Source organism: Eurosta solidaginis, chromosome 1, assembly GCF_040869045.1.
Source record: "Eurosta solidaginis isolate ZX-2024a chromosome 1, ASM4086904v1, whole genome shotgun sequence".
Taxonomy (NCBI): domain Eukaryota; kingdom Metazoa; phylum Arthropoda; class Insecta; order Diptera; family Tephritidae; genus Eurosta; species Eurosta solidaginis.
The window spans coordinates 20863565-20891500 of NC_090319.1; the positions used below are offsets into that span (position 1 = coordinate 20863565).

A 27936-nucleotide genomic window follows, 5' to 3' on the forward strand; every position below is an offset into this window, starting at 1 on the left:
GTTTCCTCATCCTCTTTACAACTCCTGCAGCATCGACGATAAGGCGCTCCTAACCTTTCTGCATGCCTACCTATAAGACAATGAGCAGTTAGTACCCCCACAAGTGTGGAAATTGTATCCCTACTTAAGTTGTACACGTGACGGGATGTCTTAGGATCCCATTTTGGCCAGGTTTCCTTCGATATTCGACACCCCAGTTTTTGTAGCCATCTTTCGTCGGCTTGGCGATGGATGTGTTCTTTTAGCATTGGATGGCATGTTGCCAGGGGCATGCCTAAGCATTCTTGGTCGGGAAGAATCTGCCTGGTTGTACCCAGCATAGCGAGTTCATTTGTAATGCAGTTTCCCTCGATGTCCCTATGTCCAGGAACACATGTGAGGTGTACACGGTTGAAGAGATCGGCGACAGCTTAGTGCTAGTTCAGAATTGAACGAGTAGGAGCCAAGAGATTTTATGACATCCTGGCTATCGCTTAAAATTAAGATTTCTTCGCCGACATTGTGTGTCCCTATCCTAGATGCGGCTTCCATGATGGCTGAAACTTCTGCCTGGAATACACTGCAGTGGTCGGGTAGTCTGAAAGAGAGCTTGAGGTCAAGGTTCCCTGACTATACTTCACCTCAAACTCTACCGTTTAGCTTGGAGCCGCCTGTGTATGTGGAAATGCTGCTGTCAATAGCAAAGCATCGATCAGACTCCGTCCAGTCATCCCTACTGGGAATGTTTATCTTGAAGTTGGTTTCCGCATCAGCGATCCGTGCTAGGGGGAAATAACTGTATTTGTTTATTATAGTAGAGTGTCCTGTGGTCTTGTTGGTCCAACACGACAACTCCCTTAGGCGCAGGGTTGAAGTTGCCGCCGCTCGATAACCAGCTAACAAAGTAGTTAAATAAATACTTTATAATGAAATCCAAAACAAACAATTTTTGGTGTTTTAATACTAAAAATTGGACCTAAAGCCGGTTAAACAAATACCTTGTTAAATACTTTATATTTATATGTTGCTTTAAACAGTTATGGAAGTATTATATTTTAGCTTTTTTGTATTTTTAACGACTAATCCTTAAACATCATAGATTGTACATAAATCACGAAAAGTTAAAGCCTTTTACAGTTCCAATTTTAAATATCGCTAGGTAGTTTATGCATAATTGACAGTTTTAAATATCTATATAAATAGTTTAATATTTACATATACATATATCTGTGTTAAATTATATACACTATATATCTTGTGGAAAAATAAACTTTGCATATAAACAACAAATATTATTTTTAAACAATACAATTTATACATACCATAATAAAATATAATTTAATAAATTTCTTAAAATTTTATTGACTAATCTTATAAGTTAACTCGGATTACAAACAATAATAAGCGTTTAATTTTCTCATTTATCTCTCACTGGCTTTACTCAGTGCAGTATATCCTTGTGGTTATCGTATGCACTCGCCCAAATTCGTACCTTCTCCAATTCTGGCCATTCCAATAATTTCAAATCATCGCTTATACTCAAGCAGTGAAATTTTGAATCACTTTTTTTGAGCGGCTTCCATATCAAGGTTGACATGCCGTGTATTTGATCGTTATTTGGATTACCGCTGCGCGCAAATTGTGTCCAAAAGCTTATCATACGCACAATCGTACGATATTCACGACTATCCTCCATCATACGTTGTGTTAATAGATTTGAAAATATATAGGATAGCTCATCACCATGCGCTACCCCCTTAACACCGCGTCCCAAACGAAATATGCGATACGGATGTGTCAATAGTTCAGATTCAAAATCGAAACGGTAGAGATAAAGTGGCGCACCTGCCGCATATGCCATGCGCGAAAGAATGAGGCGGTAGAGTGGTAGATGTTGATGGGAGTATTCGAAAATCTGTAAAAGAAAGCGATACGATATAAGATTTTATCAACAAAAAAGCAGAGATGGTAAAAGGCCAATTATATTTGCATAGCGTTGCATAACAGAGCAATACAAAGCATGTAAGACATATACGGTATAAAGGGATGATACATAGCATAGACTTGACTTGACTTGGCTTAAACTTGGCAACTTACCCACGATTATACTCCACTTAGCGCATACAATCTGGCATCATAATAAATAAATGTCAATTTGTATGACAAAATGTCAAAATGAAATGGAATCAAACAAATGGCATCTCAAAATGTAAACGTCACTTAGAACTTAAATAGAAAATCAAAATTCAACAGACTTCTAAGTCAAGTTAAGTGTTACTAAGTTTTGAGGAATCAGTAACATGCAATGTTCATTTAACAGAACTGTAAGTGACAACTCTCAAGTCTAGTGAAGTCTATGCTAAGTATCAGTAATGGGCCCTTATACTGTTTTCACACAGAAACTTAATGATCTCATTTCACCTGCTAATGAAATCGTAAATTTTTTGCTTTCACACAGAAGTAACTGCTCGATTAGTATGAAGGATGAGACAGACAATCATGGCGGAACGATACAAGGTGGGAGCATGTTGACATACCTACAAACAAAAAAATTCCATGTACTTGTAAATTCGATGGACAAATGTCAAAATCGTACTGCGCCGGTAGTTGATGTATCAAATCAAATAAAAAAGGTTATAATCAGCTGTTCGATGCGGCCACCTTGTATCGTTCCGCCATGTAGACAATGACATTTGCTTTGAAAACTAAGAAACGGAAACGGAAGCGGAACGCTGCCAACAGAGTTGCATTGTGCTTTTGACTTCATTAGGCATTCGATTAGCTACTAATGAAATAATAATAGATTCGAATTTTGTAGGGAAGATTGAGCTCAATAAGCGTCTTAATGTAGAAAAGTTCCTTTATTATTCAATAAGCCGTCTGTGTGAAATTAGTATTAAGGCCTAAATAAATTTGCAAAGCATAGCAAAGCACCGTAACATTGCTCGCACAAACAATATCTGGCATTTGCGTGTACTTGCTTAGGTAACGCAGTGCATTGAAAAAACAGCAGTCTGCACTGCATAGCACGAATGTGCACTCTTTGCATATGCGATCATTTTCAAATTTGGAGATCTGTGTTCACGTCAGCAAATACTGCCACAATTGTGCACACTCAGTTCACACGTATTCTTGTTCTCTTTAGTTTAGTAGTCGCTGAGCATTTGGGGCAGCAGCATCGCAATGTTGACGAATGTTGCCCATGTTTCACTATTTGCCGACCATTGTTCACAAACGATCTTCGCTTCTTGCTTGCTAATAAGCGAGTGAACAATACAAAACGATGCATCAATTGATTTGTGCGACTCTCACTAACATATCTGCATTCTCATTTTGCCGACGTCTGTCACAAATATACTCAAATACAAGCAAGCAATGTGTGCTACTCAGTGTTGCCAGGATAAAAATTTCTTTGGGGCTAGAATCTAGAAAAAAGGGGCTAGAAAGAGCTAAATTGCTTCAAGAAAATCCAAAACCCGTCGCAAAAAGAGCTAAAAGTATATGTATATTTTTCAATGTAAGTTTTCACATTTATTTCAAATCAAACTCAAACAAAGTTATAAGAAAGGTACAGTAAACTCACAAAAAAAAAAACAAAAAATAGGTACTATAGAGGTACGTAAATAATACTGTTTCTAGAGTTCAATTTATATTTTTTAACAACAAAAATACGCTTTATTTTTATACTCAGTTGAGCAGAGCTCACAGAGTATATTAACTTTGATTGCATAACGGTTGGTTGTACAGGTATAAAGGAATCGAGATAGATATAGACTTCCATATATCAAAATCATCAGTATCGAAAAAAAATTCGATTGAGCCATGTCCGTCCGTCCGTCTGTCCGTTAACACGATAACTTGAGTAAATTTTGAGGTACCTTGATGAAATTTGGTACGTAGGTTCCTGGGCACTCATCTCAGATCGCTATTTAAAATTAACGATATTGGACAATAACCACGCCCACTTTTTCGATATCGAAAATTTCGAAAAATCGAAAAAGTGCGATAATTCATTGCCAAATACGCATTAAGCGATGAAACTTGGTAGGTGAGTTGAGATTATGACGCAGAATAGAAAACTAGTAAAATTTTGGACAATGGGCGTGGCACCGCCCACTTTGAAATGAAGGTAATTTGGAAGTTTTGCAAGCTGTAATTTGGCAGTCGTTGAAGATATCATGATGAAATTTGGCAGGAACGTTACTCTTATTACTTTATGTCTGCTTAATAAAAATTAGCAAAATCGGAGAACGACAACGCCCACTTTTTAAAAAAAAATTTTTTTAATTCAAATTTTAAAAGAAAAGTTAATATCTTTACAGCATATAAGTAAATTATGCCAACATTCAACTCCAGTAATAATATGGTGCAAAAAAACACAAAAATAAAAGAAAATTTCAAAATGGGCGTGGCTTCGCCCTTTTTCATTTAATTTGTCTAGGATGCTTGTAATGCCATAAGTCGAACAAAAATTAACCAATCCTTGTGAAATTTGGTAGAGGCTTAGCTTCTAGGACGGTAACTGTTTTCTGTGAAAAAGGGCGAAATCGTTTGAAGCCACGCCCAGTTTTTATACACAGTCGACCGTCTGTCCTTCCGCTCGGCCGTTAACACGATAACTTGAGCAAAAATCGATATATATTTACTAAACTCAGTTCACGTACTTATCTGAACTCACTTTGTATTGGTATAAAAAATGGCCGAAATCCGACTATGACCACGCCCACTTTTTCGATATCGAAAATTACGAAAAATGAAAAAAATGCCATAATTATATACCAAATACGAAAAAATGGATGAAACATGGTAATTGTATTGGTCTATTGACGCAAAATATAACTTTAGAAAAAAACTTGGTAAAATGGGTGTGACACCTACCATATTAAGTAGAAGAAAATGAAAAAGTTTTGCAGGGCGAAATCACAAGCCCTTGGAATCTTGGAAGGAATACTGTACGTGGTATTACATATATAAATAAACTAGCGGTACCCGACAGATGATGTTCTGGATCACCCTGGTCCACATTTTGGTAGATATCTCGAAAACGCCTTCACATATACAACTAAGGGCCACTCCCTTTTAAAACCCTCATTAATACTTTTAGTTTGATACCCATATCGTACAAACACATTCTAGAGTCACCCCTGGTCCACGTTTATGGCGATATCTCGAAAAGGCGTTCACATATAGAACTAAGGCCCACTCCTTTTTAAAATACTCACTAACACCTTTCATTTGATACCCATATCGTACAAACAAATTCTAGAGTCACCCTGGTCCACCTTTATGTCGATATCTCGAAAAGGCGTCCACCTATAGAACTAAGGCCCACGCCTTTTTAAAATACTCATTAACGCCTTTCATTTGATACTCATATCGTACAAAAAAATTCTAGAGTCACCCCTGGTCCACTTTTATGGCGATATCTCGAAAAGGCGTCCACATATAGAACTAAGGCCCACGCCCTCTTAAAATACTCATTAACACCTTTCATTTGATACTCATATCGTACAAACAAATTCTAGAGTCACTCCTGGTCCATCTTTATGGCGATATCTCGAAAAGGCGTCCATCTATAGTACTTAGGCCCACGCTCTTTTAAAATACTCATTAATACCTTTTGTTTGATACCCATATCGTACAAAATAAATTCTAGAGTCACCCCTGGTCCGCCTTTATGGCGATATCTCGAAAAGACGTCCACCTATAGAACTTAGGCCCACTCCCTTTTAAAATTATCATTAACACATTTCATTTGATACCCATATCGTACAAAGAAATTCTCGAGTCAGGCCTGGTCCACCTTTATGGCGATATCCCTAAATGGCGTCCATCCATAGATCTATGGCCCACTTCCTCTTAAAATACTCTTTAATACCTTCCATTTGATACACATGTCATACAAACACATTCCAGGGTTACCCTAGGTTCCTTTTACAACATGGTGATTTCCCTTACTTTGTCTCAACAGCTCTCAACTGAGTATGTAATGTTCGGTTACACCCGAACTTAGCCTTCCTTACTTGTTTATACTTAGTTGATCAGAGCTCACAGATTATATTAAGTTTGATTGGATAACGGTTTGTTGTACAGGTATAAAGGAATCGAGATAGATTTAGACTTCCATATATCAAAATCATCAGGATCGAAAAAAAAATTGATTGAGCCATGTCCGTCCGTCCGTCCGTTCGTCCGTCCGTTAACACGATAACTTGAGTAAATTTTGAGATATATTGATGAAGTTTGGTACGTATGTTCTTGAGCACTCATCTCAGATCGCTATTTAAAACGAACTATATCGGACTGTAACCACGCCCACTTTTTCGATATCGAAAATTTCGAAAAACAGAAAAAGTGCAATAATTCATTACCAAAGACAGCTAAAGCGATGAAATTTGCTATTTGAGTTGAACTTATGACGCAGAATAGAAAATTAGTAAAATTTTTGACAATGGGCGTGGCACCGCCCACTTTTAAAAGGTAATTTAAAACTTTTGCAATCTGTAATTTGGCATTCGTTGAAGATATCATGATGAAATTTAGCAGGAACGTTACTCCTATTACTGTATGTACGCTTAATAAAAATTTGCAAAAGCGGAGAAGGACCACGCCCACTTTAAAAAAAAAAAAATTTTTAAAGTAAAATTTTAACAAAAAATTTAATATCTTTACAGTATATATGTAAGTAAATTATGTCGACATTCAACTCCAGCAATGATATGGTGCAACAAAATAGAAAAATAAAATAAAATTTCAAAATGGGCGTGGCTCCGCCCTTTTTCATTTAATTTGTCTAGGATACTTTTAATGCCATAAGTCGAACAAAAATTTACCAATCCTTTTGAAATTTGGTAGGGGCATAGATTTTATGACGATAACTGTTTTCTGTAAAAATGGGCGAAATCGGTTGAAGCCACGCCCAGTTTTTATACACAGTCGTCCGTATGTCCTTCCGCATGGCCGCTAACGCGATAACTTGAGCAAAAACCGATATATCTTTACTAAACTTAGTCCACGTACTTATCTGAGCTCACTTTATCTTGGTATAAAAAATGAACGAAATCCGACTATGACCACGCCCACTTTTTCGATATCGAAAATTACGAAAATGAAAAAAATGCCATAATTCTATACCAAATGCGAAAAAAGGGATGAAACATGGTAATTGGATTGGTTTATTGACGCGAAATATAACTTTAGAAAAAAACTTTGTAAAATGATTGTGACACCTACCATATTAAGTAGAAGAAAATGAAAAAGTTCTGCAGGGCGAAATAAAAAACCCTTGAAATCTTGGCAGGTATTACATATATAAATAAATTAGCGGTATCCAACAGATGATGTTCTAGGTCACCCTGGTCCACATTTTGGTCGATATCTGGAAAACGCCTTCACATATACAACTACCAACACTCCCTTTTAAAACTCTCATTAATACCTTTAATTTGATACCAATATCGTACAAACACATTCTAGAGTCACCCCTGGTCCACCTTTATGGCGATATCTCGAAAAGGCGTCCACCTATAGAACGAAGGCCCACTCCCTTTTAAAAATATTCATTAACACCTTTCATTTGATACCCATATCGTACAAACAAAGTCCAGAGTCTCCCCTGGTCCACCTTTATGGCGATATCTCGAGAAGGCGACCACCTATACAACTACCACCACTCCCTTTTAAAACCCTCATTAATACCTTTAATTTGATACCCATATCGTACAAACACATTCTAGAGTCACCCCCGGTCCACCTTTATGGCGGTATTTCGAAACGGCGTCCACCTATAGAACCCACTCCCTTTTAAAATACTCATTAACACCTTTCGTTTGATACCCATATTGTACAAACGCATTCTAGAGTCACCCCTGGTCCACCTTTATGGCGATATCTCGAAAAGGCGACAACCTATACAACTACCACCACTCCCTTTTAAAACCCTCATTAATACCTTTAATTTGATACCAATATCGTACATATAGAACGAAGGCCCACTCCCTTTTAAAAATATTCATTAACACCTTTCATTTGATACCCATATCGTACAAACAAAGTCCAGAGTCTCCCCTGGTCCACCTTTATGGCGATATCTCGAGAAGGCGACCACCTATACAACTACCACCACTCCCTTTTAAAACCCTCATTAATACCTTTAATTTGATACCCATATCGTACAAACACATTCTAGAGTCACCCCCGGTCCACCTTTATGGCGGTATTTCGAAACGGCGTCCACCTATAGAACCCACTCCCTTTTAAAATACTCATTAACACCTTTCGTTTGATACCCATATTGTACAAACGCATTCTAGAGTCACCCCTGGTCCACCTTTATGGCGATATCTCGAAAAGGCGACAACCTATACAACTACCACCACTCCCTTTTAAAACCCTCATTAATACCTTTAATTTGATACCAATATCGTACAAACACATTCTAGAGTCACCCCTGGTCCACCTTTATGGGGATATTTCGAAACGGCGTCCACCTATAGAACTAAGGCCCACTCCCTTTTAAAACCCTCATTAATACCTTTAATTTGATACCCATATCGTACAAACAAATTCTATGGTCACCCCTGGTCCACCTTTATGGCGATATCTCGAAACGGCGTCCACCTATGGAACTAAGGATCACTCCCTTTTAAAATACTCTTTAATACCTTTCATTTGATACCCATATTGTACAAACAAATTCTAGGGTCACCCCTCCACCTTTATGGAGATATTTTGAAACGGCGTCCACCTATGGTACTAAGGATTACTCCCTTTTAAAATACTCATTAACACCTTTCATTTGATACCCATATCGTACACACAAATTCTAGAGTCAAGCCTGATCCACCTTTATGGCGATATCCCTAAATGGCGTCCACCTATAGAACTATGGCCCACTCCATCATAAAATACTCTTTAATGCCATTCATTTGATACACATGTCATGCAAACACATTCCAGGGTTTCCCTCGGTTCATTTTCCTACATGGTTATTTTCCCTTATGTTGTCACCATAGCTCTCAACTGAGTATGTAATGTTCGGTTACACCCGAACTTAACCTTCCTTACTTGTTAACATTTGTTTTGCCATTTGGCGGTAAGGTATCGTGCGATATTTAAGTTTATGTTGGGACGAGATATATATGAAGGGCCCAAAATTTATGATTTCGTCCTCAGAAGATGAATTATTATTATTGCTACATTCATAAATATTTGTTATGTTTATTAATTTTAAGAGATCGTTGTTTCAAAGTCATGACAGTATTTATTCAGCCGTTTAAGACCACTTCTTATTGTCATAACTAAATTCATTTCGTTTCTGTGTTTGTTTTTAATTAAACTCATGTTTGAAAACGTTCGTTCCACTTCAGCATTACTTATTGGCAACAAAAGAAATGAAAGCACAAAATCGACATGCTTTTGGAAAGGGGTTTCATTTAACGCGTTTTTAAACTCTTTAACCTCAGTCCAAAAACTTAAAGTTGAAGTCACATTTTTCCAATTTTGAAGATAGATATTCTTCCACTGCATTTCTAACCTAGTTATTTCATCAGTGCTATACATGTTTTTTTCATTTGTGTGTTTTCAACTGAAAAGAAATTTATTTTGTCAAGCATTTCTATATTTTGCGGCAAGCGTTGCCTTAATTGCCCTATAAATTTTATTATTAAGTCGCGGCATATATTACGTACCTTTCTGTCAATAAATTCGTCTATACATTTATCTCATCTTTTAATTCGTATATATTCTTCAAAGGTATAATGAAAATAAGGTACGGGAGATAAAAATTTATTATAATCTGAAGTTAAAGGGTCGAAACTCTTAGAAGGTGACATTATGCTGTTGCACAAGCTGGAAAACAAATATACAACCTCATGACATAGTTTATCGATTAAAGTTTTTGTTATTAGTAGAGTACCGAGTTGTCACTTCATAAATAACGAAACAAATAAAACAAAACTTGGACACACATAAAACACATTACAAATTTCACAATACGTATTGCCGAAATAGATTTGTAGCCAAAAAGGGGCAAACATTTAAAAAAGTGCTAAAAAAAGAGCTAGGAGCTAAACCGGAATTTTTGGAGCTAAATGCAAAAAAAGGGCTAAATCTGACTCCAAAAGCACCAAAATGGCAACACTGGTGCTACTCTGAGAGTGAAGCTCGTTTTTCTGATCTTTGCAAAAACAATGTCACCAGAACGAAAAGAAAGAGAGTCGAGCACGTACATAGATATTCAAATTCAAGACACTTCCTTGCAATGCAATACATGGGCAACCCATTGGGCAGATCTTTTTAGTGAGAGCAATGTTGCTGTGTCTGCTATGCTATGCAAGTATGATTGGCCCAAATTTGACAAGCGAAAGAAAAGATTAAAACAAAAACTGTTACTTTCCGAGTGGATAGCAATTGCAACAAGGTTTAAGTCCTCAGTCCACCTTGAGTGCAGGCCGTATGACGCGTATACTGTCGTTAAATATAGGGCAAACGGGCTACATGGTCCGTGCCTGAGTTCGAAAGATCTTAGGGCTACAACGAAGGCGGAGGGTTGTCGCAGAGGATGTGGAAATGGCAGAACATACTATATGCGTTAGGGCGGGTCGATTTAAAAATCGATCATTGCTCTGTGAAAATCGTATTCTAGGGATCAAAATAAGAAACTTTGCTGAAGGAACCATACCTCTAAAACGAATTCTGATGGCCCCCAATTTGGGTCGAACTTTTGGGTAGGGACAATTTCAATTCTACCTGCTGTGTCTTGTGGTGGCTTAAAAAAAACAACACAAGCAATTTTACGATCTGCAATTGTGTCACAGTGATACCTTCATTTTTTAAAACGGTTGAATAAAAAACCCACACAACTATGTTTACGACATGCAAATGCATCACAGTGATGCCTTGGTTTTAAAAGGGGGTTGTCAAAACGCTAGTTTCTAATAATTTTTTTTAATTTCTTTTCTATTGCTAAGTTAAATTCATTATTTCATTTACATATGTTCTGACTAAATAAATTTCTAAAGAGAAAAATAATCTCCAAAAAGAAAAAACATAGGCATTTCAAAGTGGGATTTTTCAAAATTTGCAAGTTGGACCCAAAGGGAAGGACATCAAAATTCGTTTTAGAGGTATGGTTCCTTCGGCAAAGTTTCTTATTTTGAATATGATTTTCACAGAGCAATGAGCGATTTTTTTGCCTCCCCACAAATCGACCCGGCTTATATGCGTGTATACCTATGGCTACGAATTAACGGAAGGGATGGGTCTGCCGTTTACTGTGCCGATCCAAAAATAGGTAAATCGTAAAGGCTGCCAGATTACTGCAGTGTTTTTGAGGCGAAAATTGTAGCCGTGAAGTAAGGAGCAGAAATTTTGGAGAAAATGTGCTTGAGCTGCAGTCGCTATATATTGATAGTAAGCGGTGATCAAGTCAATAATCTCACACAGTACCTCATTAAGAAGTGTCGTGCAATGCAAATAATAATTGAAGAGAATTCGCTCAGGCCGCACCATACATCTATACTGCGTTCGCGGTCAAAAAAGGATAAAAGGTAATAAAAAGGCAGATCGGAAAAATTAAAAGATGACAGGAGTTGCATAAGATCCATCCAGCATGAAAGGCGTGGAGAGAAGCGCGGAAATGCAAAAATTTTAAAGTCACGTTGGACTGACGACAAGAAGACTTAAGGGGCACGATATGCATATCAACTGGACACTGCCTTCTGGCGTTATATGCTTATAAAATAGGCCTAGCTACAACTATTATTTTCCGAGCAAAAATTTTAACTCCAAAAGTAATTAGAAGTCTTTCAACGAGATAAAGACACAAGAAATAACCCTTATAAATATTATTTTCTAAGAGAAATAAAAAACTCTAAAACATTCCATGTTTTTTTTTTTTTTTTTGTTTACTTACATTTACATATTCTTCAACGCTTGGTATTTTTGCTTTAACGTGCGTCGATTTCAGTTTTTGCTCAAATTTCCCAATATCTAAATTATCATTAATTTCGAAAGGTACAAAAGGCTTTAGAGAGTAAGTTTTTTGTTTTTGTGCGTGTGATGCCAAAAGTTTTGCGCCTGAAATAAAATTTTATAATTAAAATACGGAGAAATATATGGTGGACTTAATTTTCTCACAAAAATTATTTGAACACTTACACTGCAAAAAAATCAAACCCTCATCTGCGGTATGACCAACCATTAATGGTATTGCATTGCCCCACGCTATTCTCATCATATCTTTAATCGGTTTTGGTATCACACATTCGGGTGTCATAAATGGCTCTACAATATATGAAAATGGCAATGGAATATTACGTGACCGTTCCTCTGTTGTAAGTAGTCTACTCTCCAATGCAATCAAATCTCTTGCTTTGCATTTTCTTAAAAACCCTAATACGTCCTTATCATTATCTACACCTTTGTAGCCAGCCAGTTTAGCAAGCTCAAAAGCACGACGTTCTTGACCTTGTGTCTCCCACAACGGTAGCGCATTACCCGACATCAATATGACACGATGGAAGAGACCTTGAGTTTGTTCCGTCAACATCATACAATGTGCTGATGTTGCACCAGCGCTCTCACCAAAAACGGTGATACAATCTGGATTACCACCAAAACTCGCGCAATTGTTTTTAATCCATTTAATAGCTAGAACCTGATCTTTGAGACCAGCATTACCAGGTACATTAAGTTCGGGTGTGTTGAGTGAGAGAAAGCCTGCAAGAAAAAAATTTTAAATGTGTATAAGAATTTTTGTTATTACGTATGTAATAAATGTTTACTTCCTTACCCAACACTCCCAGTCGATACTGTATTGTTACTAATACTACATCCTCTTGCATAAAATAATCTGGTCCATACCAATCACGTGTAGCCTCACCGGTGCAAAGTCCACCGCCATGTATCCATATCATAACAGGTCGTGGTTTATCGGGTTTCGGCTGTAAATATTTTTTTAGTTTACAATGATATCTTTGCACTTATACTTAATAGTTCTTAAATATTTTTTTTCCAACTCACCTCATTCGTATATACATTCAGGTAGAGGCAATCTTCAGCGCCCTCTATAGACCCGGTAATTATATGCGCTTGTACCGATATGCTTTTGGTATTTTTACAATCTCTTATACCCTCCCATGGTATGGGTCGTTGTGGTGCTCTGAAACGCAATTCGCCTACAGGTGGTTGCGCATATGGTATGGCCTCAAAGCTATAATAAGGTACGTCATAAATGCTTAAACGTTTCAGGCCCTCCACCTTGCCATACTCCGTTTCTACAATAACTGTTTCGCCTGTTGTTTGCCGATTCTGTTGATAACGGTGTTCGTAAGCTCTAAGAGTTAATAAAAATATAGTTTAGTAAGAAATTGTAGAATAATTTTCATAAACTTAAAAACTTAAGGCTACTTGGTTGAAACATAATCAATGAAAGCATGTTCTCCGACCGAAAAATCGCAGATACTACAACCGGTATAATGAGGAAAAAACTTCGGGGGAATGAAAATGCTTACTGTAGCATTCTTTTTGAGCGGATGTATACCAAAAAGTAAGGATCATCAGGAGGTGTGCAGCAGCACAATTTACAGATGCTCTAACCCAATTGTTAGCCTCATCCACTAGTGATGAATCCTGCTTATTTCGCAGACGAGGCTTTGACAGCTTGGCCTTAACCTCCTCGGAGGCAAATCGCACCAAGTATGTGTATCTTTTTTTTAGGAAGACAATAATTCTAGAAGCAGGAGATTAAGAGAAACAACTCAATAGCCTTGAAACAAGAGAGAAAGAGGACAACGTAGATGTAACTATGTAATTTTTAAAAGTCCGAGTTAAACTAGTTCTATCGGACTCAAAAAATAAAAATCCGAAAATAATTTTTAACTTGATCCAAATATATTTAAAGTCCAAAATTAATAGTTTTACAAGGAATTATATTATAAAAGGAATAACAGTTTCAGCCCCTAGTCGCAGGTCCTACAAACAAACCTTCAACAAAGTAAAGAATCACTGAACGAACACATTATAACTCTTGAAGAGGGCCCATTTAACATGGAGCTAATCAAGCAGACATTTGAAGAGAAGATTCCTGTGTTAAGCGGGATAAGACCTACAGTAATTATTAATCAACCCCTATACTTGTGTATGCGATCTTATTTCAGCACTGGGAACTTAGCGATAGTAGCTATCGATCCTGACAAACGATAAGGGGAACGCATTTTTTCTTATGCACTCCAAGTTAGTTGGGAGTTTTCGCACGTAAGTTAGGCCAAGATTAGGTAACGCTTCAAATTACATTCACCTTAGGTCACTATACATATGATAAGCGGAAACTTGGAAGCCCATTCTGCTCAGACCATGCATATATCAGCTTCAGCTAGCTGCTAAAAAAGGAAACCTCTTTTAAAATCATTACCCAATGAACTGTATCAAATCCCAAGAACTTTTAAAAAAGAACATTTGGGCAACCTTAGTTGAAACTGTGGAAGAGTTGGACTAATCCAATAACTTCTCTTCACTATGTTCATATTCATATTCATATTTATTGAGTCAATGGCAGAAACCTTACTGACTAGATTTACAAGTTTGAAAATTAACTTAAAACTAAATAACTACTATTAATTCAAGGATGACATAAATTTTCTCGATAGCAAGACTCAATCCGTAACTTAAACAAAGGCCTGGGCATTGCAAAGTCAAGATTTAGCCTTCTAGAAATTGTATTAAGCTCTTCGAGGCCTCTTGTGAAAGGGCAAAGCTAAGGTAAATGGTTCTCAGAACTTCACCGTAGAATATATTATGAGAGCGTAGAGATCTACTAGGAACAAGAAAATTTAACTGCCGCAACAGAGCTGAGCAATCAATGGTACCAGAGATAATATCGTAAATAAACATTAAATGTTGTACTGAACGTCTGACATGCAGTGGCATAACATTTATAAGCATGCACCTGTTTATATAAGGTGGTAGGGGATTAACCAAATGAAGGGGTAGGAGGGCAAATCGAATGAATTTATGTTGAACCCTTTCAATTCTAGCAGAGTATGTGCTGTAAATGGGATTCCATATGATAGAGGCGTACTCTAATTTAGATCGCACTAATGAATTATACAATATACTCCTAGTGTCTTGGTCCTTAAAATCCTTCGCATAACGCCGTAAAAAAGCTAAATATATATATACGCTTTTGGTATAAGATAGTTAACATGGTTAACGAAAGTGAACGAAGAGTCGAAAATGACACCAAAATCACGAAATTCTTTGACCGAGGCAAAATATGTATTAGCGATATAGTATGTTGACGTAAGCGCACTTGTAGATCTAGAAAACGTGATATGCCAACATTTGCTATTGTTAAGTCTCAGATGATTATTAAGAGCCCACACATTAAGAGCATCCAAATCTCTCTGCAGGAGCAATGCATCAGATACAGAGGTGATACGCCTAAACAGTTTTAAATCATCAGCATAAAGTAAATAATTTGAATGCTTTAAATATAAGCCGACGTCATTAATGAAAATAACAAATAAGATTGGACCGAGAATACTACCTTGTGGCACCCCGGAGGTTGCCAAGAATTCATAGGACCTCATATTCTCGATTTCAACAAATAAAATTCGGTTTGTCAGGTATGACTTTAACCATGACAGAAAGGTTGAATGGAAACCAATGTATTCAAGTTTCCAAAGAAGTATTTTGTGGGCACTGTATCAAACGCCTGAGAGAAATCTGTATATATAGTATCAACTTGATACCCATCCTTAAAAGCAGAAACACAGTATTGAGAAAAAACAGCTAGGTTTGTCACTGTTGAACGACACGCAACAAACCCATGCTGGCATGGATCGATTATTCCATTAATAGCAAAAGCCAACTTCTCCTTTACTACTATGTTAATAAATGCGCTTAGCAATGTTCTCGCTCTAGTGGAATTCAGGATCAAAATAAATCTGTCATGGTGAAATAGGGCACTGGTACTTGAGGCAGGTTAGGAAACTCAAGAAACAAGAATAAGTCATGTGTTTGTTTTCATAACGGAAAATTCTGAATACTTACATATGTCTGGTTGTGTTATGTTAAGCCGTGTCGCGGTTTATAGAACCAGCCAAACTAATACACTTTAAAATGAATATTTGGCTGAGAACTAAAGCAGTCCCTCTAATTATAATCAACTTTTATATGGGTCAGAATCATTCAAGCAGTCAAAATAAATTGAGGTGACCAGAAGGTAGCCTTCTACAGAACAACCTTTGGCGAAAAAGACGCGCTCTTAGTAAGTTGGGTAAACAGGTTTAAAATAGCCTTACTATTACATATTGTTACAAATAACACACTTTCTTGGCCAACGCCCGCCTCTCTTAAGATAGATCCTTAGTTGTTTATCAACTATTTTTAGAGTTTCTTCGAAATAAGTTAGCTTCTGCAATAACTACAGAACAATCGGGATTACTAATCATTATTTCTCTGATTCTGAATTAACAGGTTGAACTTCCGTTTGAAAAATCTATAATTCAGAACACTTAATTCCAGGATTATTGTTTGAAATCTTATATATTATTTCTAATTGCCGTTTTTATGTGCAGGTCCCTTTTTCGCTCTTATTTGGAATCCAAATCTATAAATAATGTTTTGATTGTAAAGATGGAGATTCGTTCTATTAGCGAGCTTTTAGCATTACTGGTCGTAGTGCTTTTGTTTAGCTATATTTTATTGAAATAATTTGTTAAAAATAAACGATTGTGAGCACACAAATAAATCTATTGTGAATATTTGATTAGAACTGGCACTGCATTACCGGTAGTTGCTAACATTCGACAGATGGCAGCGCAAGCGCATGTACGTTTTATTGATAGATGACTATTTGATAGAACAGCTGATTTCTGTTGATATTTGCTATGAGACTTTTGTATTTTGGTGCGCACGGTTCCGACTAAAAGCCTAAAATGCAGTTTCTAGTAGCATAAACTAAATTGAAAATAACCTTAACATCCGTTTTAAACATTCGACTTTATTGTTGTACTTATCAAATATGTGTAATTTTATCTATAAATACAAGTACAATCGATGCATTCAATGCTCATAAATCGTCCACGTGCAGTAGATGTGCTTGAAGTTAAATGCTTCTGACCGCATGACATGCCAACCTAATAAAACCGCACTGCGTTTTTTTAGCGCACGCAAACAACCGGCGTTTTTTGCCCTAACCCAAATAGGATTGTTTTTTTTACGGAAAGATAAATTCTTTCCAAGAAATGGACCAAAGACCGATCCATTTGAATGAATTCTATTCACAGTTCGGTTTACCTTAAATTTAGTATATAGATAGACCTTTGCCTAGATTAGTATTTAAGAAACTTTTCTTCCAGAAAGTGGAGCGGGGATTCGTTCGATTTGCCTGAAATTTCGTATAGCGATTCGTATTTACGAGTCTTCGGGTCAGGGACCAATATATTCGAAAAAGTTCTGCTCATAGTTAGATTTGCTTGAAATTTGGTATACAGGTAGCCGTTTGCCTAGATTAGGAATTACGATTCCCTTTTTCGGGAAGTGGAACAGGGAGCAATTTATTCAAACAAATTCTAGTAATCGTTTGATGTGCCTGAAATTTGGGGTATTGGTAGAACTTTGCCTAGATTAGTATTTACGAAACTTTCCAGGAAATGGATCAGGGACCCACTGGGACTGGGATTGCGACTGGAACTGAAACTGGGACTGGGATTGGGACTGGGACTGGGTGGGGGTGAGTTAAGAGGTAAGAACTTCTTAAGAAATAAGCAGATAGACCAAAGTTAGAGAGAACAACGTCTGCGGGGTCTGTTAGTTGTACATAAAAAAATCCAAACAAAGTTTATATTTTTGTTTAGATATTTACCATAAAATATTAATGCTCAAAATACTTTGTCCGATAAAGTTTTGCTCTGTCTCTATTTAAGAAAGAAAACTGCGAAAATGCTTAGGACTTGTCCCGTACCAACCGTGGAGCGTTTTATTAGCGTGTCACTATCTGATGGGAATACCCACGATGATATCTGTCGGAGGAGTAGGGACGAAGAGAAGTGTTGAGTTGTTCCGTTGTAGATAGTCAACGTGTTAGTAATATGCATAATTGTAGTAAAAAAAGCCATACAAGCGCATAGAAAATCGTGAAATTATCTTTAATTCAGGTAGCAAGCACAGCAGGGGTGAATTTCAATACTTCGAACACACGATCATACATACATACTATGTACGAGTTTGCAAGAGGAACACTTTTGTAGATACTTATGTACTACAATATTGTTTTGCAGGTAATAAATATGTTAAACAGATATTTGGTCGAGCTAATGAAATTTAGTTTACGTTGTTGAGTTAATATGTATCTACGTATCGAGATATCAATATATTTAGCTACTTAACAAAAAAGGGCGTGTTAGCGTCTTGCATAAACGCACAAAGCACCTCCCTTTTCTTGGAATATGACTTAAAATTTAGCCCAAATTACCTTAAATTGATTTCGTAACAAAATGCTTAACCGGTAAAAGTGTTAATTGTTTGCATTTAATTATTTGTAAATATATATGTACATATATACAGCAGCGAGCACGAAAATGGCACTGTCATTTTTTTTTTTTTTTAATATTGTAATTTTTTATATTCAATGATTTCAGAAAAAACACCTATGAATTTTGTTATTTAAGCTAAGTAAACCAATCTCACAAAAGCGTTTGGAAAAAACTCGAAAATTTGTATTTAGAACATTTTGAGTATGCAGGTTTGTAACAAAATCGGCTATAGTTTAACAAAGTACAATTTATAGATCTCTAAAAATTCGCATTGATTTGTGACAATTTTTATACTCAGCTGAGCAGAGCTCACAGAGTATATTAATTTTGTTCACATAACGGTAATCCGTAACGGCATAAACTAATCGAAAAAATGATCTGGGCGAAAAAAGAAATTTATTTATCCATGTCCGTCCGTCCGTCCGTCCGTAAACACGATAACTTGAGTAAATTTTGAGGTATGTTGATGAAATTTGGTATGTAGGCTCCTGGGCACTCATCTCAGATCGCTTTTTCGATATCGAAAATTTCGAAAAACAGAAAGAGTGCGATAATTCATTACCAATGATGGATAAAGCCATGGAACTTGGTAGGTGGGTTGACCTTATGACGCAGAATAGAAAATTAGTAAAATTTTGGACAATGGGCGTGGCACCGCCTACTTTTAAAAGAAGGTAATTTAAAAGTTTTGCAACCTGTAATTTGGCAGTTGTTGAAGATATCATGATGAAATTTGGCAGGAACGTTGCTCCTATTCCTATATGTGTGCTAAATAAAAATTAGCAAAATCGGATGACGAAAACGCACACTTTAAAAAAAAAATTTTAAAGGCCAAATTTTAACAAAAACATTTAATATCTTTACAGTATATACGTAAATTATGTCAACATTCAACTCCAGTAATGATATGGTGAAAAAATACATAAATAAAAGAAAATTTCAAAATTGGCGTGGATCCACCCTTTTTCATTTAATTTGTCAAGAATCCTTTTAATGCCATAGGTCGAACAAAAATTTACCAATGCTTGTGAAATTTGGTAGGGCCATAGATTCTATGACGATAACTGTTTTTTGTGAAAATGCGCGAAATCGGTTGAAGCCACGCCCTGTTTTTATACACAGTCGACCGTCGTCCTTCCGCTCGGCCGTTAACACGACAACCGAAAATCCGACTATGACCACGCCCACTTTTTCGATATCGAAATTCAGGAAAAATAAAAAAAAATGCCATAATTCTATACCAAATATGAAAAAAGGGATGAAACATGGTAATTGGATTGATTTATTGACGCGAAATATAACTTTAGAAAAAACTTTGTAAAATGGTTGTGACACCTACCATATCAAGTAGAAGAAAATGAAGAAGTTCTGATATGTTCGTGGTATTACATATATAATAAATTAGCGGTACCCGACAGATGATGTTCTGGGTCACCCTGGTCCACATTTTGGTCGATATCTCGAAAACGCCTTCACATATACAACTAAGGGCCACTCCCTTTTAAAACCCTCATTAATACCTTTAATTTGATACCCAAATCGTTCAAACACATTAGTTATAGAGTTACCCGTGGTCCACCTTTATGGCGATATCTCGAAAAGGCATCCACCTATAGAACTAAGGCCCACTCTCTTTTAAATAATCATTAACACCTTTCATTTGATACCCAAATCGTACAAACGCATTCTAAAGTCACCCCTGGTCCACCTTTATGGCGATATCTCGAAAAGGCATCCACCCATAGAACTATGGCTCACTCCCTTTTAAAATACTCCTTAATACCTTCCATTTGATACCCATGTCATACAAACACATTCCATGGTTACCCTAGGTTCATTTTCCTACCTGGTGATTTTCCCTTATTTTGTCTCCAAAGCTCTCAGCTGAGTATGTAATGTTCGATTACACCCGAACTTAGCCTTCCTTTTTTGTTATTTGAAAGGTTGTTTTATAAACATGTTCATCTCATTTATGCATCTCTTTTATACCTCTCTTAAATCGGACAGCGCGAAACCGCCTAGAGTTTGGTATCTGATATCTTCCCGGGCTGCACATACGCAGTAGGTGAGTTACCGTTTTCTTACAACCTTCTTGAATGTCTGCGCACGTAGTTGAAGAAGACTTCAAATCTTTCCGCGGGTGGACCAAACGGCCAGTGTCCTGTAATTGTGGCTGTAGCCCTGAATATTACTTTCCTAAATAATTTAAGTAAACTGTCTGTTTTTTTGTGGTTATAGTCCGGCCAAATTCTTTGGTGATCCTGCAAGAGTCCGTAGAGTACCAATTTTAAATAATAGTTTTCTTGAGAAAGGTAAGAATGTCACTTTTCTTTGATGCACTGCGACTGCCTCAGTGATGTCTAACAATATACAGGCCTTTGCTAATTCATGCGCTTTTTCATTGCCGTCTATATTCCTGTGATCTGGTACCCAAGTGAAAGTAATGGTCGCTGAGTTTGCTATATTGCACACCACCTTATTACGGTTATCGACGACCTTGAAGGATGTAAGTGGTGAGAATACTTAACCATCTGAGAATATGCGTACCCCTCGACCGTTTACAGAATTCTCCAACAGAAATCAACAGGTCTTTTATATTTCTAGTAGCTCTGCTTGAAAGATAAAAGTTGAGTTTGGAAGATGGATTGCGATTGCTCGGAAAAGGCCACTGCATCAACAATGCAGTCCATTTTGGACACGTCAGTGAATAGAAAGGTGACACCCTCCTGACATACCATGTCGGCTGACCAATGAGTATTGGAGGGTGTCCTGACCTTAAAGTTTATGTCAAAGTTCAATGTAGGCGAAAAATAATCTGTTGTCGAATCTAAATTGGGGAGCCTTCTTAGGACACCGCTGTGGCCTTACTGCCTTCTTTCCAGGATCTAGACTCCCTGAATCTGATGGCAGATTTATTATCCGTAATGCGAATGTGGAGCTACAGTGTCAACTGGTTAGGGATAATATTTAACGCGTCTGTAGTACACGACCTAAGTACTGCTTTGAAGCTTGCCATTGTAATTTGTTTTGTTTGTATTGCTTGTCGAGTGCTGACCACCACACTGTCGCTCCGTACGATAGGGTGGGCCTTATGACTGCTGTGTAAAGCCACATCTTATGTTTTGGTCTAAGGCGCCAGTTCCGGCTAATTTTTCTCTTACACGAGCTAAAGGCGATGGACGCCTTTTCTTCTTTCAATATTGTCTATTATGACCCCAAGATGCTTAATCCTAGTTGAGAACGAGTGTTTTGTGCCGTTTAGTGAAGGCTGACGAGACTGAGGTATTTTGGTTCTGTTGCTTGGGTTAAAATTAAGGCCGCTCTATGTCGCCGAGGTATGCAGCCTGCTAAATGCACCCTGTAGATTTTGCTCAACACTGTTATCAATCATTACACTTTTTCGCATTGTACCTAATAAGGTAAAAGCAATAATTAAATATGACCAATCCTTACAATATTTGCCAAAACAGCGATTGATTATAAGCAAATATAAATTCTATTGTTAACATTACTTTCGTTTTTCAATTGTTTTTAGATTAACAAAACCAGACAAAGTCTTAGTCATCGCAGCTAAATTCGAAGCATTACTTACGTACGGCCCGTTCAATAACTGCTTGACGTGCGGTTTGGATATGGGCGTGTTTCACGGCACGCTATTCAGGTAGTTTAGCTAGTGCCATATGAAGGCAAACTGGTTCTTTAAAATTAAAAAAAAAAAATAATTACCACAACAAAAAATAAAACAAAGCAAGCAGTATCATTATGAATGAAGTTATGAATTTCAAGTTTGCGGTTACAAAGCGGTTTATGTTAATTACATTAAGCACATTTTTCCATGCACGCTTGCTGAAATTGAAGAATTTTCAAAAAGAAATTAATACATGATTACATACTGCTTTGAACGCAACATAAATAAGGGTGCTCGATATATCTTTTCCGTTTTGTAATCTTAAAAAAAGTGCTGAGCTCTGCTGTTTGGAAGATCTGAATATAAAAACTCATTTGAAATGTAGATAGAGACTTAACATTTTTTGCGTCGAAGTCCAAAGTAGCATTTGTTGGCAAGAGTGATTCTTCGCTGGATTTTTATACTACCCATGTCTTTTTATACTCAGTTGAGCAGAGCTCACAGAGTATATTAACTTTGATTGGATAACGGTTGATTGTACAGGTAAAAAGGAATCGAGATAGATATAGACTTCCATATATCAAAATCATCAGGCTCGAAAAAAAATTTGATAGAGCCATGTCCGTCCGTCCGTTAACACGATAAATTGAGTAAATTTTGAGGTATCTTGATGAAATTTGGTATGTAAGTTCCAGAGCACCCATCTCAGATCGCTATTTAAAATAAACAATATCGGACTATAACCACGCCCACTTTTTCGATATCGAAAATTCGAAAAATCGCGATAATTCATTACCAAGGACGGATAAAGCGATGAAGCTTGGTAGGTGAGTTGAGCTTATGATGCAGAATAGAAAATTAGTAAAATTTTGGACAATGGGCGTGGCACCGCCCGCTTTTAAAAGAGGGTAATTTAAAATTTTTGCAAGCTGTAATTTGTCAGTCGTTGAAGATATCATGATGAAATATGGCAGGAACGTTACTCCAATTACTGTATATATGCTTAATAAAAATTATCAAAATCGGAGAACAACCACGCCCACTTTAAAGAAAAAAAATTTTAAAGTCAAATTTTAACAAAACATTTAATATCTTTACAGTATATAAGTAAATTATGTCAACATTCAACTCCAGTAATGATATGGTGCAACAAAATACAAAAATAAAAAAAATTTCAAAATGGGCGTGGCTCCGCCCTTTTTCAATAATTTTCATAATTTGTCTAGGATACTTTTAATGCCATAAGTCGAACAAAAATTTAACAATCCTTGTGAAATTTGGTAGGGGCTTAGATTCTAGGACGATAACTTATTTTTGTGAAAAAGGGCGAAATCGGTTGAAGCCACGCCCAGTTTTTATACACAGTCGACCATCTGTCCTTCCGCTTGGCCGTTAACACGATAACTTGAGCAAAAATCGATATATCTTTACTAAACTCAGTTGACGTACTTATCTGAACTCACTTTATCTTGGTATTAAAAATGGCCGAAATCCGACTATGACCACGCCCACTTTTTCGATATCGAAAATTACGAAAAATGAAAAAAATGCCATAATTCTATACCAAATACGAAAAAAGGGATGAAACATGGTAATTGGAACTTTGGAACATTAGAAAAAACTTTGTAAATTGGGTGACACCTACCATATTAAGTAGAAGAAAATGAAAAAGATCTGCAGGGCGAAACAAAAAACCATTGAAATTTTGGAGGGAATACTGATCGTGGTATTTCATATATAAATAAATTAGCGGTATCCAACAGATGATGTTCTGGGTCACCCTGGTCCACATTTTGGTCGATATCTGGAAAACGCCTTCACATATACAACTACCACCACTCCCTTTTAAAACCCTCATTAATACCTTTAATTTGATACCCATATCGTACAAACACATTCTAGAGTCACCCCTGGTCCACCTTTATGGCGATATCTCGAAAAGACGACCACCTATAGAACTAAGGCCCACTCCCTTTTAAAAATACTCATCAACACCTTTCATTTCACACCCACATCGTACACACAAAGTCTAGATGCACCCTTGGTCCACCTTTATGGCGATATCTCGAAAAGGCGTCCACCTATAGAACTATGGCCCACTCCCTCATAAAATACTCTTTAATACCTTTCGTTTGATACACATGTCATACAAACACATTCCAGGGTTACCCTCGGTTCACTTTCCTACATGGTTATTTTCCCTTATCTTGTCACCATAGCTCTCAACTGAGTATGTAATGTTCGGTTACACCCGAACTTAACAAGAAAGGTTGTTCTAGTTTGAAATAAACAGAAGTTACGCAGCGGGTATTCAGGCCGATGATGTCAATGCCGTTAGAATTCACTAATAATTGCAATCTCTTATAAAATATTGTTTCAGAGCGGTTAAGTTTTGAAGCTAGTATAATTTTCTTACAGCATCAATTTAAAGAAATCGCACGATAGGCGTCACCCTATTTGACAACATGATTTCATATAGATGCGTTTAACTCAGTTTTATACATTATGAATAGATTGCATGTATTTTGTATGGCGAACGGCAGATTGAGCGACACTGGCGCCATCTGACATGACAAAGTAGCCAACTCCCAACTTTTGTTGCAAGCAAAGCATAAGAAGAATTTGACATTTGATTTGGCTAAGGATGCTTTCACACTTTGCAAATGAAACTATTTTTCTCACATAGTGGTAGGTACTTTTCTAAAATTTTTCACAGTTAAAAACTGCAATTTAACAAATAAATAGAACAAAAAATATGTTAGCAAGTATTTTTCTTATATAGTGAGAATGTTTACAACAGTGCGAAATTTTGTATGTGAATACAACTTCAATTGCCAAGTCTGAAAGTCTGCAGCTTAAATTTCAATACGCATTATACTCAGATGCAACTGAAATATGTGTCTATGTTTCACCTCTACAAATGGTGTGTGTCCACTATTCACCGCAACCGATTGAGCTATAGGTTATACACTATGACTACCAGAGGTGTGTGTCTCCGCTTTTCGGGACAACATGGATAAGCGTTTTTACCCGCAAACTTAGACGTATATACGTGTAAAAAACACGGCTATTATTTTCTTGTTTAACACCCATTACTAAACCGGATAACAAGTTTTGCAGTATTTCACAACTTTGCTCAATCATAAAGCACTGCTTTAGATGACATGCTATTTCGCTGCTAAATTTAAGTACCACAGTCATCAATGAAAGTTTCTGTGGTAATTGTTTACTTTAGCTCACAACTGCTAAAACTCTTCCAAAAATATCGGGAGGTGTCAAAAGACGCGCTTTTGACCCAGGATCACCAATCCAAAGGCGGAAATTCAAAATTCGTTTCGGAGATATTTGCAGACAAAATATTAAATTTTCATGTTGTTGTTGTAATTTTGAAAACAAGTAAAACTGTGGGTAAAAGTGTTTTGCGCGGATATAGTTTTACAGCCCTATTCTGCATTTCGACTTGGATTGGAATTTTTTCGATTTGGCAATTTTGGTATTCTGTGTTCCAATCTCTTTCGATCCAACTTCGAATCGTTCGATTTTTTGTATTCTGCATTTCGATCGTAGTTCCGTTTTTCTAAGTTGCAAATTAGTTGGCGGAAAAATATTTTCTTTTTATTTTTTTATTAATTTATAACAGAATTTTAACAAAAATGTAAGTAAAACTTGTTAAGAAACGTAGAAGGCTTGATGATGATTGTTTTTTATATGTTTCCAGGTCAAAAACAACATGTCGATGTCGAAGTCCTTGGACGTATTTGCCCCGCAAAAGTATATAACAAATACTTGAAAGCATCCTTGTTAAGTCGAGAGTTTTTTTTGAACCTAAATAAGAGAATAAGTCTTTAAACTTTACCACTCTTATTTTCAATTTCTTACAATTCGTCACTCATCTCAAATGGATTACACAAATGTCGCAATATTTGCCTTTCCATTCTCGTCTGGCCATTTTCGTATGCGTTGCTTTCCAACTCCACAAATATCCGCGGCTATTGATTCCATTATAATAGGAGCGGAGCGGAGAACGGGAACGTAATCGAAATGCAGAATAGGGGTGTTAGTCTCCAAACCGGTGTTGGACCCAATTTTTTATAAACGTGGCCGAAGGCCGCCAACGCAGAAAGGTGTTTTGCGCAAAAATACTATGGAACCCACCCCCGGTTTCAGAGCGCTCCGGAGCCATTTTTCGGTTTTTTGCAAATATCTTTTGACAGAAATCAAATTTTGAATTTCCGCTTTCGTGGTCCTGGGATCAAAACGCGTCTTTTGACACCTCTCCTGATATTTTTGGTCGAGTTTTAGCAGTTGTGAGCTGAAGTAAAGAATTACCGTTTCTGTAAGTTCCTTAAAGGCAATTTCACAATCTTACTCCAAACTCATGTACACGTACACAGGTTTTACTGGGCTGTATTGCAAAGATTTTATAATTTCTGACAACATTTGTATCTTCTTCTAAAGAGGTTGGCCTTTTATATAAAATAGCGTGGGATACGTAACAAAAGAAATAAAACAACACGTCATCTTTGTCAACACTATGAATCACCCTGTATATAATTATTTCCAAGAAATGCATGTTTCGTTTTTAATAATCGTTAAGCAAAGTGCTCTACTGTAAACCCTATAATTTTATGCTGATATGAAAATAAATTTTTTATTTAAAAATTATATACTTGTTACACTATTTTGAACTTTATGAAAACACTCACTTCAATCGCCATCGTAATTTCTCTATAAATCCAACATTTGACTGCATATTGATAACAAGACTTATTTAGCATTTATGTGGCTTTGTAGCTCATTTAACTTTTTATATATGTGTGCATATATTAGTATGTATGTATGTATTGATCTATGTATGTATATCTCAAAAACACGTTGAAAATTCTTTAGGTAACAACAAACTACCTACGAAGATAGTGAAACACTTTTGAGATCTGTCTTCACTTTAGTAGCCACAAGAACACAACACACTTTAGATATTATTAAAACTGCACAAACAAAAATATGTACAGTCGTATAACAGACAATCGATCAGCACTAAAAAAAATTTATAAAAAAAAAATGATTCGATACGTTATATGTGTATGGATAGGAAAAATTATTTATTCATTTTTATGACGCGGCAAGAATACGGAGCACTCACAACGAACAACAAACGGATAGCATGAAGTAAAAAACTCGACTGAAAAAATGTTTAAGTGTTGCGATCAAAAGCGTAAACAACCGCAGCTTCAACGGAGAGTTAGTGCACGATATTGTATTTAATTATGTACAATGTGTATATGGATGTATACAAAATGCACATATCTATGTACTTTGATAAAAAAAACACCAAAAATTAATTGCTCAACAGGAAACAGAGATATATTTTTCTTTATTCATTTATCTATGTTGTATGTATGTTTATACGTTATAAAATGAGAAAACTATTAAATATTTAACCCTTGTCTGCGCTCACCAGGTGTGGTTGTTTACATTTCAATTTCGGAGCTAACGTAGGTACCTCTAATTTGTAAAAGATCATACGATAATACAGCCTCATTCGGTTTGGCGAACACTGATAACCCAGGGTCGTGCGCAAGGGGGGAGAGCGGAGGGGTTCAAACCCCCATGGGCTTACAACGACTGCATTTTTTTTCATAAAAAGTGGTAGATGGAAGAGTGCGTTTGATAACTGACAGCCAATAAATATGGTAAATATTTCCTTTACTCCCGTTTCTATTAATTTTTATCGCAAAACTAGTCTTGAAAATAAGAATAAAATAAAATGAAATTATAGTAAGCAATAAT

The 27936-nt window shown here is 36.6% G+C and overlaps 1 protein-coding gene across 1 annotated transcript; it reads right to left on the minus strand.

Moving 5' to 3' along the window:
* Positions 1 to 974: 974 nt before the first annotated feature.
* On the minus strand, positions 975 to 27329 carry LOC137250049 (esterase B1-like). Its single transcript, XM_067782274.1, has 6 exons — positions 26853 to 27329; positions 13003 to 13315; positions 12773 to 12923; positions 12139 to 12699; positions 11894 to 12057; positions 975 to 1894 (listed from the first exon to the last, which is right to left on the minus strand). Exons 1-6 carry the CDS (start codon positions 26897 to 26899, stop codon positions 1421 to 1423), a joined length of 1710 nt encoding a protein of 569 aa, XP_067638375.1. The 5' UTR covers positions 26900 to 27329; the 3' UTR covers positions 975 to 1420.
* Between the last annotated feature and the right edge of the window lie 607 nt (positions 27330 to 27936).

Excerpts from the sequence above, each read along its gene's own strand:
- LOC137250049 (XM_067782274.1), bottom strand. The coding sequence starts at position 26,899 with ATGCAGTCAAATGTTGGATTTATAGAGAAATTACGATGGCGATTGAA. Across the intron at positions 12,924-13,002 it reads TGAATGTATATACGAATGAG|CCGAAACCCGATAAACCACG; the intron begins GTGAGTTGGAAA and ends AAATATTTACAG. Across the intron at positions 12,700-12,772 it reads GTATCGACTGGGAGTGTTGG|GCTTTCTCTCACTCAACACA; the intron begins GTAAGGAAGTAA and ends TTTTTCTTGCAG.